Below are 12,562 nucleotides of genomic sequence, written 5' to 3'. Positions count from 1 at the left end.
GTCAGGCCAAAACACAAGATGACAACATCAACATCAGTTGAGGGCTGCAAGTCCACTTTTTAAATGACAATATCCTGGCCGGACTACTGTTGTCAGTGATATAAGTATTTGAAATGAACATGATTTCTTAATGTCTAGTGACACATCAGGGCCATTTTATGATTAATTGAAATAGATTTCTTACATACAGCTCCTTTAACATAATGAGCATTCTATCTGTTGCACTTAGTGTAACAATTAGGTAAACAGAATCATAAAAACACAAAATTTGCCTTTGTACAGTTATAAAGAAGATTTATCAAAATATTTCTATGTTACATCAACACTGTAAAAACTACTGTAAAAATAATCTCTGAAAGACAACAAAAACATTTTACATGCTGAGACAGATATATCAACCAAAATCTATTTACATTTGTGTCTGGGCAATAATATCTTTATCGTTCAATTCTGTGAGGTCGTCCTTTTCTGGTTTATGCAAGTCCTCCATTATCACTGGTGGAGTTGGATGCTTGTACTCCTCGTACTCAACGTAAAGGTAAGTTACCATGGTAAGGGCCAGAACAGCCAAAGCAATGTAGATCTTGGTGGACAGGCAGATGAATGTGCTGTAAGCAAAGGCTATAACAAAACCAAGGGACTCCCACATGCGGTAGTTGGCAAATGCTGCTTCTTTGTTCTCAGCAAAGAGAATTCCATAAAGTGCTGCAATGAAATAATACACAGTATAATAAATAACTATAAAAATATTTATAACTTAACAACATAATGTTAACTTGAATACCATAAAATGCAATACAACAAATATAAAACACATTAAACATCTGTGGAAGCATTTTTTTTTTTTTAAATTAATGTTAAGTAGTAATAATAATAGTAATAATAACCCCTACATTTTTCTTTTTTTTTTTTAAATGACGCATGACATATTGACGAATGCGGAAGTGCAGAGGATAGAGCAAAACAAAACACCGGTCACAAATCTAAAAGGAGAATTTTTAAAGAGAAATGTTTACGCTACGCTACTCCTACATCCTACGTCATACGCCAGAACTCGACTCTCTCGTGACGGCCGTTTCCGGAAGCTGGTGATTACAGTTTATAAAGTTATAATTATGGATATTTTTCTTATAAAAATGCATCGTTTTGCTTCAGAAGGCCTTTATTAACCCACTGGAGTTGTATGGATTACTTTTATGATGGATGGAAGCGCTTTTTTGGGCTTAAAAAAATGGTACCATTCACTGCCATTCAGAGCCAGGATATTTTTAATTGTGTTTGGCTGAAAAAAAGAAAGTCATAAACACTAAGGATGGCTTGAGGGTGAGTACATTTTTAGGTGAGCTAACCCTTTAATATTCATAAAAATAACTTGACTGTATAGGTAACTAAGTAGTATGCAGTATTAAGCACTCACCATTGGTTTGCGTTTGCCACACAGCGTCTGCCATGCCCCAGAGAGCCGGAATCACGAAGAACACAGGCAGCTGGTTTGGATGAGGCTCCCAGAACAAAAGACCCACAAAACAGCCCAGGTTTGTCAGTGCAGCTGTGAAAGTGTAGTGAGACAGTATGAGCATCAATTCTAGAGACAATATTTAACCTTAAACCATATGTCAAGCTGTTCATGTATTACCCAAACAAAAGAGGGGGATTCTTCCAGTGTATTGAGCCAGTCTCCCAAACGCAAATGAGCACAGGGAGTTAGTAGCAGCGAAACAGATCATCACAAAGCCAACATAATGTATTCCTAACGCACAAGTCACATAGTTCTGCGGGAAAGAGGATCACAAACACATGCTCATTTTCCATGAGAATGAATTAGAAATAAACTTTCCCATTATAAATGTTTAAACAATAAATTCAATTAGAATAAGCAGTTGAACTGTTACCAGTCAAACAAAATGGCTGAGTCCGAGATCGCATACTCTCTCAGGTAGCTACTTATTTTAAGTGAGTGATTACTTCACAACCGCTAAAAGAGTATGTTGTATGTATGAGTGTGTGTAGTATGAATGTAATTCTAACGTACTACTTTCGCCATGTTGCACCCTTTTAGGGCTAAATATGCAATACCCCTTTAGGGTACATGACCATCACAAATCCTCTCCCGTGGCCTCATGGGATAGTAAAGTGTCCATCATATACACACTTCAGAATGTCGCCAGAAGTATTAGGTCATCCAGGTACTTTTTATAAGTAATGTGAATTCATTTTGTCAGTACATTATTATTACTCAGTACTTAAATGTGTAATAACACTGTAACAAACATTCAAATAAAGTCAAAAGAGGAGACCCAAGGTCTAGCTAGGACCAAGGAGCAGGACCGGAGCACACAACATTTTTAGTGATTTTTATTGGTGCAAAACTACTAACGTTTCGACCCCCATGCGTCGAAACAGAGTCGAAAGGGCGTCGAAACGTTAGACGTTTTGCAACAATAAAAATCACTTACAGTAAAACGTTGTGTGCTCCTGTCCTGCTCCTTGGTCCTAGCTATACCTTGGGTCTCCTCTTTTAAATTTTTGCGTCCTGTTCCGTGAGCACCAACCAGGCTGAAGCGCAAGTGACCCCTTTCTATTAAAATAAAGTGTAACAAAATAATGCAATGAGATATTAATGTTTTAAATATAAGGGGATAACTGAAGTTCTGTGTAGGGCATCCATTTGCTTAACTGTTTTGTATGTTATAAATTTTAAAAACATCATACATTTTTTTGCCCCATCTTAAATTTTGGCGGAATTTTTATTAATTCTGGTGGCATTTTGTTTCCCAAGCCCCCTTTATTTTTTGACTCAGTCTGTATTTGGTTAGGTACCTTTGTGAATTCGCCAGAGAGGAAACTTTGCTCGAACCCACTGTACATGGTCAGTGGGATGAGCAGCAACAATCTGGGATCTCTCAAGAGCTTGAAGGTAGCCAGAAAGGTGCTGCAAAATGATTCGTTGCCCTTGTTCTTTCGAAATTCTTTGGCCAGACCTTGGTCTATGTTGTCCAAGAACACTGCCACAAAAATCATGGCCAGAACCCCCACACCTGCATAGACCAGGAAACACTAGGTTATACAGTCTTAATGGACCTTCATAGAACCATGAAAATGAGTTGCCTACACACAGTGCTGAATATTCTAAGCTATATTTTTCAGGGGATAGTATTAATGAAGTCATTTCAACAGCTCACTATACAAGCATACAAAAAATAATAATAATAATAATAATGTTATGTTTGTACACAAATATGACCTACCAATGTAGCAGCCTAGTAGTGTGTTTACTAAGTGTCTTGCTGGACGGGTTGAGTTTCCAATGATGGTGAAATTGTCAAGGCATGTTGCCACACCACAGAACTGCAGGTTCTCCTCAGGGACTTCGACTAGAAATGGATAGACGCTCAGTGCATTTACAGTCACCAAAATACAGAGACGCTGGCAAAGTATTTAATTCAACTGTACCTATGTTAGAGTCCTGGCCAAATATGAGAGATGACATGAGGTTTCCCCATACCCCAGAAGATTGAAAAATGAAGAAAAAAATGCCAAAATATTGGTTTATGAGATCCTGGCCTTTCTTGTTGATTTTCTGGCCACGCATGTTTCCACTAATTGTGAGATAGGTGCATTTTGCAGACCACAGCGGAGAACCTCCCATACCTAGAATGGCAGAAGTGGTCATCAGACTTGGCCTGCAGAAACAAAATGATTTCAGAGACATCAGTAATTTGTTATATTCGGAATTTGTTTAATTGGCCAAAAATTATAGTAAAGACATTAATAATGTTACAAAAAAAATATTTTGAATTGTTATTCATTAAAGTGTATCAATATATGTATCACGGTTTTTACAAAAATCATTCATTGAACATTGATAATAATATGAAATGTTTCAGGAGCAGCAAATCATCATTTCATAATGATTTCTGAAGGATCATGTGACACTGAAGACTGGAGTAATGATGCTGAAAATTCAGTTTTGACATCACACAAATAAATGAAATTTTTAAATATATTAAAATAGAAAACAGTTCTTATATTAGTAATATTTTTTGCAATATTACTGTATACTGTATTTTTGGATCAAATAAATACAGCCTTGGTAAGATACTTTTTTTCAAAAACATTAAAAAAATCCTTTAAATATAACAGTGTAAATATAATTTATAAAGTCCTTAAAAACAGTTTAAATATATATTTTTTTCATATATTTTTTGCTAGCTTCCATAACCCTTCCATAAATCATATGGACCACTTTTATGATGGTTTTACAGATCTATCCCTTTAAAGGGATAGTTCACCAAAAAATTTAAATTCTGTTGTTAATTACTCACCTTCATGTCGTTCCAAACCTGTAAGACTTGATGTGTTCATCTTTGGAAATCCAATAAAGATGTTATTAATGAAATCTGAGAGCTTTCTGTCCCTCCATTGACAGTTAACTTCCACTTTCAAGCCCCAGAGAGGTATAAAGACATTATTAAAGTAATCCATGTGACCCAAATGGTTTAAACTCAGTTTTATGGAGCGATGTGAGTGCATTGTTTGCGCAAAAAAACATAATTTACCACTTTATTTACAAAATATTATTCTACAACGCACGTTCACAAAAGCACCACGACACATGCGTGTTGTGTTGACGCGAGAGCAGATGTTGTGTGAACGACATGAGAGTGAGTGAAAGAATTGTCATTTTTGGGTGAACTATCCCTTTAAGCTCTGTCTTATATCTCAAACATAATAGTCTTGTCATGTCTGGGATTTGAAACGGTCTCTCACATTTTAGCTTAAAACTAAACACTTATTTGTGCATATTATTCAACAGATCAGCAAGTACAAAAGGTGGAGAAATACACGCACCAGCCTGGCGCAAGGTTTCCAAAGGAATATGCCACATAACAACCCATTGAAATGACGATGGTCCATTTACAGCCCAGATTTTTGATCATTATTGGGGGCAGAAACATTGAGGACAAAATGATGGCTCCATAGATGACGCTGAGCGATATAACGCCCATTCCATCCTCAGCATTGAGACTGCTCTGTAACATACAAACATGCTTCTGTCAATATAAATACATCCACAAATCAATAGCAAGATACACAAAGCAATGTCAGAGTTTCTTCAACTGTTCTGTCCCTTTAGATCAGTGGTTCTCAAACTTTTTCGGTAATTCCCCACTTTGAACAAGGGGGAATTTCCAAGCCCCACCTGCCTCAACATGCTAAAGAAATAAAATGTTCAAATTTATTGAATTAACAAGTAGTATCAGTAAAGTAACAAGTTATATCTAAATACAAACTATCTACATCAAATAACAGCAGTTTCAAAAATACACAGTGCAGCTGTGTCATAATTTACATGAAATTCAAAAATAGAGAAAATAAAAGTGCAGCTGTCATAATTTGCATTAAATTCAAAAATAGAGAAAATAAAAGTGCAGCTGTGTCAAAATTTGCATGAAATTCAAAAATAGAGAAAATAAAAGTGCAGCTGTGTCAAAATTTGTATCAAGTTCAAAAATAGAAAAGCAATAAAAGTGCCACTTTGCAATCTGTTAAAAAAGAAAAGAAGATAAATCCATTTGGCAAGACAGGTCTATTTATCCCTGCATTAGTGGCTGCAATGAGCCTGTTTTGCATTGCACAGTTTATTTATTACCCACACTAGCCTGCTACCCATCGGCGCGAAACATAGATATAGCTACACATATATCTATGGGCGCGAAAGTTTGCTAATATTAATATGCCTTTATAGTCATATTTATAGTCACACAAACACACACACACACATGCGCGCGCAGTCACTCTCTAGTGCACGATTCCGGGAGATTGGATCTCATTTGCGGGCGTCAAGGAGGTTAGGCATAATGGGTTATAGGTTATATATTGGGATAGTTCACCCAAAAATAAAAAATTATCTCATAATTTACGCACTCTAATGTTGTTCCAAACCTGTATTAATTTCCTTCTAATATTTTCTAATATTAATATTTTGAAGAATGTGGGTATCCAAACAGTAGCTGGTCCCCATTGACTTCCATAGGAGAAAAATATACTATGGAAGTCACTGTTTGGTAACCCACATTCTTCCAAATAACTTTTATTTTCAACAGAAGAAAGAAACTTTCAGAGTTTAAAACAACGTGAGAGAGTAAATTATGAAAATTAGAATTTTTAGGAGAACTATCCCTTTAATGTTAATAAAACAACAAAATGTAAAGAGAAAATCACTCACTGCTCGTGACTGATAACTTTAATAATAGCTTTAATAAGTATCAATGTATAATTTATACAGTTAAGTCTGTTTTGTTTTATTTTCATATTTGTTCATTTAATTACTTTCTGCAATGCTACTGTTAAATACACCTACTGTAGCTGAAAACATAAAGCACTGTTTATTTAATTTGTATATTAAGTTGTGTATGTGTACTGTGTATCTTTGATCTTAATATTTAATAACAAAGAAAATAATGAGAACATTTTTTATCTTCGCCCCTGTCTGCCATTATTTTTTATTTTATATTTTGTTACCTAAGGCTTTGTTTTTAAAATATGGACATTAGTTTGGCTGTAATGCTCAGTCACAAAATAGTAAAACCAACATAAAAAAGAATTGTGATAAAATCGTGAATCGTGATTTTCCTGAAAAAAATCGTAATATTATATTTTTGCCATATCGTCCACCCCTTTATAAAGCATTTCTTACGTATTCTTTAATTTTGCACCTTAATGTTAAGAGATAATTGTTAAGTGTTCATTGTGATTTTAGACTTTTGAGTTTTCCATGGTCGTGTTGACATTTCTGCCTTTATAACTGATGGGATTATAATCAGAGGTAGGTTAAGTTTAAAATAAAAAATCTTTAAATGTAATATCTTTGTCTCCTGGACTGGTCCTTATTTTAAATATGTCATAAAAATATCAATAATTATCAATATCGACCGATATGAAACACTTATATCGTGATACAGTTTTCAGCCATATCGCCCAGCCCTAAAATGTACCATACTTTCACTATTATGAATTTTATTTCCCATGCACACAAACTACCTCTTTAGTAAATGGATGTGGAAAAAATCAATGAACTATACTTTGCACCTTTTCTACAAATAATCATATTTCAATTATAATTAGGTCTATGAGTAGCCTACATATTTAAGTAAAAATATGTTGAATTTTATTTATTTTATAAATACAGTATAACCTATGCTGTCATCTAACATCATGCTAATTTAGAGCTCAATTTCTATTTGGTTATTAAAATTACACTGATGCTGTACTGCAAGAGTTTGATTATGAGTAATGTCAACAAAAAGGTTTTTACATCATTTGTTAGACATCATTACCAAACACAGCCCAAAGCTACATACAAATAAAAAACACAATCTATGATCTCTGATTTATATTAGTTACCTGTAAACTCTGCAGCCCTCCATATGCTGTGAATAAGAGCAAAAATCCAAAAGAAACCACAAGGACATTTTTGGTGGTTCGGCTCATACATTTTTTCATTTTGAAATCCTGTAAATGCTTCAAGAAGAAGGAATTCCTCCAGTGAACGTGTCACGTGTCAAAACGAACGGATTCTAAACTGATTTGGAATTCACACTGAACTAATATAGCAAGGCTGAACATCCTCTAGGACAAAGTTCAGTGTAATGCAATCAGAAAGCATACAGTATTTACATGACTAAAGCTTGGTCAATGATTGCTGATCTCTTATCAGTTATAAAAAGTGCTTTTGACAAGTTTTTCCAAGGAAATTTTAGGATGGAAAAGCATGTTCCTGTTCATCAAAACATCAGCCTAAGATAAAAATATATATAAAGAGTCTGGCATTTGTCAAAATTGTGCTAACAGTCTTTCATACAGTTGTCAAATAGAATGTTTTTATGATGTCAGTGTGCTGATTGCTTTATTGTGCTAAATTTCACATGTATTTTGATATGTGTGTAGTCACGTCAGCCAAGATGTGCAGCAGATTTTACCAGTAATATAATTTAATGACAAATTTTACTGCATTGTTTGTCCTCTCTGAATCTGCAAACATGAGACTCCTCCTGTGGTGGTTAAAAATTAGTTGTTGGTTTGTTTTTTTATTCAATGGAATGAATGTACTATAGTTTAGTTTGATGTTTTTTTATTTAATATTTAAAGAGATTTTATGGTACTAAATTTGATTTATTTATATGCAGTAGTTATAATACATTTATTATTTGTTAAAGGGGTCCTATATGCCCTTTTACAGTCTTGATTTTGTTTTTGGGGTGTGCGAGAATGTTTTCATGCTTACATTTAAAAAAAAATTCATGCCCCTTCATAACCGCGAGCTCTACTCAGATGAAGATATTAATGATGAACAATTTCAAACTATTTCGAGCCTGATTCAGACCCTGACAATGTTAACAAACGAGGATTGTGCTGAATGGATTTCAAGCAAAGACTTTGCAAGCACAGATTTCACAGGATGTTTCAGAGTGGTATGTTTCTGTTTTTTAGTTTTATTATAGATACGATGTTATCCACCATTTAATCATATTTGTCTGAAAACTATGGTGATACAAACAGTAATTGATCACAAAATCATAATCTTGCTAAGGGGCGTTGAACAGTCTTACAAAAGCAAGAGCTTACAAAAGCTAAAGTTATCACTACATCAATACTGTTTTGTTAGTTAGCAGGCTAGCGGAGGCAAAGCTTTGCCCTTCATTTACATCATAGCTATCATCGCAACTACATAAAGCTTATGTTTGGAACTGTTAATAGAAAACACAACTACAAATAATAAGACATACTTACAAGTACATAAACAACAAATTGTCCCAACAAAATGGGAATGGCTCTGTCTTTCAGGAGAAGCTTTTGTGCGAGCCTGCATCGTACTCTTATGCTGTTCTCCGTAAAATGTGCAGCACACAGACAAACGTTGAGGTTATAATGTTCAGGAACAGTGTTAAAAATACATTTTAACCTCTCTAAGTTTGTCAGCCGTAGGACAAACTTAAAAAAACAGTGACACCAACTCTTCCTTTTTTCTAAGCAGCCCAATATGGCCTTACCCCCTTGTGTTCCCGGGGGGCAGGCTTTACTTTAAATTTTAGGGTTTGTGATGTCACCAACCCGGGAAGAAGCTTGTTGTAGACCAGGGTTGGGGAACGTTGATCCTGGAGGGCCGCTGTCCTGCAGAGTTTAGCTCCAACCCTGAAAAAAACATTCGGCTGCCTGCAACTTCAGTAATCCTGAAGACATTGATTAGCTTCAGGTGTGTTTGATTAGGGACAATGGCCCTCCAGGATCAGCGTTCCCCACCCCTGTTGTAGACCCTACCAGCCGTTTCTTGTAGTCCTTAAAAAGCCATTTAAAAACTTTGCAGATGTTGTTTATGCTCAAACAGCAACATTACACACTGACTAAAGTTTAAAAAAAGTGAAATCATAATCAAGGACCCCTTTAAATGAAAATGAAACTTAAACAGTCATAAACCATGAATGCTTTGGAGCACAGACTTAAGTTTGGCCTTAATAATAATAAATGGCACCACTTCCTTATGCACTTGGAAGCTCAGTTACCATGATAACACAATGAAAAACAAAAACAATATAAAACGGAACCATTTTCTTGGTGTGGACTGCTACAGCCTTTAGTTTACTTCATGTGCACCCTTATGTATTGTGCAATGAAATCCAATTCCTTTATATATGAGGTTGTATTCTTTACCAGCTACAAACCTTGAACTTTTGTTGCTATCATAAAAAATGATGTCTGACTATTTATTCTCAGTCATTGAGGCAGTACCTTTCAAAGGGTACATCTTTGTACCTTATTTACCCCTAAAGGGTGCACATACGTACCTTAAAGAAACATATAGCATCTAAACGGTACATATTAGTACCTTTTGAAAAGGTACTGACACAGTGAAGACTTTTGTACCATTTTTCTGATAGTGTTGAAGTCACTAGAGGTCATGCTTTATTGTGAATGTCGTTAGACACGATACGTGGTGTACAGCTTTATTTTTCTCTACCAAAAAAAGGAAAAAAACGTTCATGGTTCTATATAGAACCTTCTTGGCTTAGTTTTAAAGAACCCATTATGCCAAACAGGTTCTATAATAGGGGAAATGTCTTGATTGCATATTTTCATGTTTAATTTTCATTTTTGTTCAGTGATAAAGTATGTTTACAAGCTGTTTAACTCTTAAAATGTTATTAAAACTTAAAATGGATTAAAACAAAATCAATCAAATGATCCCATGATGGGAACCCCTAAAAGGTTCTATATGAAGTGCCTGACAGAACCCTTTAGGGTTCCATATAGAACCTACTATTCTAAGATTATACAATATAGCACTGCTTCACATGCCATATTCGTTTTATTCAAGGGTTACTATGTAATAAAATATTAAAGACATTTTATTAAGATAATTCCTTAAAGGAGAACTCGGCAACTCTAGCGAACTCTAGTCACTTCTTCGCTGATTTTCCCTTTTGTTGTCGCATGTTTTCCCCACGAGCTCCCCCTACAGCTGTGGGGGGGCGTATGTCACAACATGGTCGTAAAAAACTCACTTGCGGCGGCCTCCTCACCCTCTCTACCGCTGCTCATGTGCGTTTGTTTTGATCAGAGCAAGCCAACTGAATCGTGTGGATCTTTGTCTACCGAGGTGAGTAATCTGGTAATACATCATACATGCGTGTGTGTTTATGTTGAATTGCCGTAAAGCGATTCGTGTTTCGCGCTCGTTCTCGTTCTCGCTTCTCACGAGACTTCCAATTTCTATTTTGCCGGGACAGTAGTCCCCAAGTTGCAAGGTTGGTTTTCCGCCTGGGAACGCTGGGGGGAGCGGGGAAAGTCACAAATATCACCAGAACAGGGGTGTGTTTCCCGAAAGCATCGTTGGCCAACTATGGTCGCAAGTTCATCGCAATGTCCATTGAACTCTATTGGTAACGACGGAACTTGCGACCATAGTTGGCCAACGATGCTTTCGGGAAACGCACCCCAGGTTGTTTAACCATCCAAATGATTTCTAGACAGTTTTATTAAGTTAAAAAAGTTACCAATTTCTCCTTTAAGTGTCTTCCTGCTAAAACAAAATGCAGTCCATTTTGTGATAAAAAATATATATATAATCTGTCAAAAGATTAATCGCGATTAATCGCATCCAAAATAAAAGTTTGTGTTTACATAATATATGTGTGTGTACTCTGTATAATTATTTTGTATATATAAATACACACACATGCATGTACTGTATATATTTAAGAAATATTTGCATACATATACTGTATATATTTATATATAATTTATATTATATATAAATATAATTTTTTTATATATAAATTACACATTTTTCTTAAATATATACAAGCATGTGTATTTATATATACAAATTTAATTATACACAGTACACACACATATAAACACAAACTTGTATTATTATTTTGATTACTTATTTTTATCATGTCCAATTAGAATAAAGGCCATTTACCATGACCTATATTATTTAAAAATAGAGCAAGTCTGATGTTTTATCAGGAATATATGCCGGATGTGATAATCACTCTATCTTTATTCAATTATCTTAGTTATTAATCATCTTTGCACAAGTAGAATATCAAGATGTTATTTGCATGTTTAGAGTTGTTAGCAAGAACATATCATAACCAAACATCAAAGCATCATGAAGCTACATCAAATGTATCCTTTCAGAGTTACTTTTGTAAATTTTCATCATAACAACACATGCTTGTCTTAGTTGACACAAGACTTAGTATAATGATTAGATTTATTGACTCTGATAGCCAGAAGGATTTGTATTATTTTTTATTGTGACTTGCCTTTGCAGACTCACCTTTTACAGTCAGCACTCTCAGATAATGTTTTACCAGCTGGATTAGGTTTTGTGATGCATATGATGTGATAAACTGATGTAATCACTTCTGACAACTGGGCGGGGACAGTCAGTAATTACACATCTGTGATTCCACCCAGGTTTATCTGTGTGCTTCACTCCTTACCTCAGACTTTATTTGAGGCCATATTGTTTACAGTAAGTGTTCACTTTATCTGACGTTACAGTTCACAGTAAGAAGGTTAAGTGTGGTTACTGTAAGTATGTGTCTTGCTCAGGAGTACAAAGGTTCATTTGCTCACTCTTTGTGAGAATCGAACCAGCAACCTCTTGTTTACCAGCCTTGTTGTTCAACGGGTGTTCAAAAGAAAACGTTTAGCAACTTTTTGTCGGGGAGGCGGGGCTAATTTGCACATTGGTAGAATTGCTTATACTAAATGAGGCAAGGGTGTAGAGTTACATTCAAGCTTCAAGATCACTTTGGTGATCAAAGGTGAGTTTTAAGGGTACTTTAAAATTAACAACAAAAATTTAGTTGTCAAGCCAACATTGAGACATTAAAGTGTTTTAGAGAGTGAATTCTGTCATCATTTACTCACCTTCATGTCAAATAAATAAATATTATAGGCCTATCCAGAGCCATAGAGAGAAAGAGTTGCGACACTCTTTGATGTCGCCGCTATGGCTGTCACGTGATTCATGTAAGCCCCAATA

At 35.2% G+C, this 12,562-nt stretch overlaps 1 protein-coding gene across 1 annotated transcript; it reads right to left on the bottom strand.

Annotated features, from left to right (window-relative positions):
* Nucleotides 1-278: 278 nt before the first annotated feature.
* LOC308698361 (protein unc-93 homolog A) lies at nucleotides 279-7,582 on the bottom strand. The gene is made up of 8 exons (XM_081378368.1): nucleotides 7,408-7,582; nucleotides 4,852-5,033; nucleotides 3,454-3,683; nucleotides 3,249-3,374; nucleotides 2,821-3,038; nucleotides 1,637-1,772; nucleotides 1,418-1,549; nucleotides 279-705 (listed from the first exon to the last, which is right to left on the bottom strand). Exons 1-8 carry the CDS (start codon nucleotides 7,504-7,506, stop codon nucleotides 410-412), a joined length of 1,419 nt encoding a protein of 472 aa, XP_081234494.1. The 5' UTR covers nucleotides 7,507-7,582; the 3' UTR covers nucleotides 279-409.
* Nucleotides 7,583-12,562: the final 4,980 nt, after the last annotated feature.

The sequence above is a fragment of the Scardinius erythrophthalmus genome, assembly GCF_964197995.2.
Source record: "Scardinius erythrophthalmus genome assembly, chromosome: 11".
Taxonomy (NCBI): domain Eukaryota; kingdom Metazoa; phylum Chordata; class Actinopteri; order Cypriniformes; family Leuciscidae; genus Scardinius; species Scardinius erythrophthalmus.
Note: the sequence above shows the minus strand (reverse complement) of the source record. Positions and strands in the feature narration are given on the sequence as shown.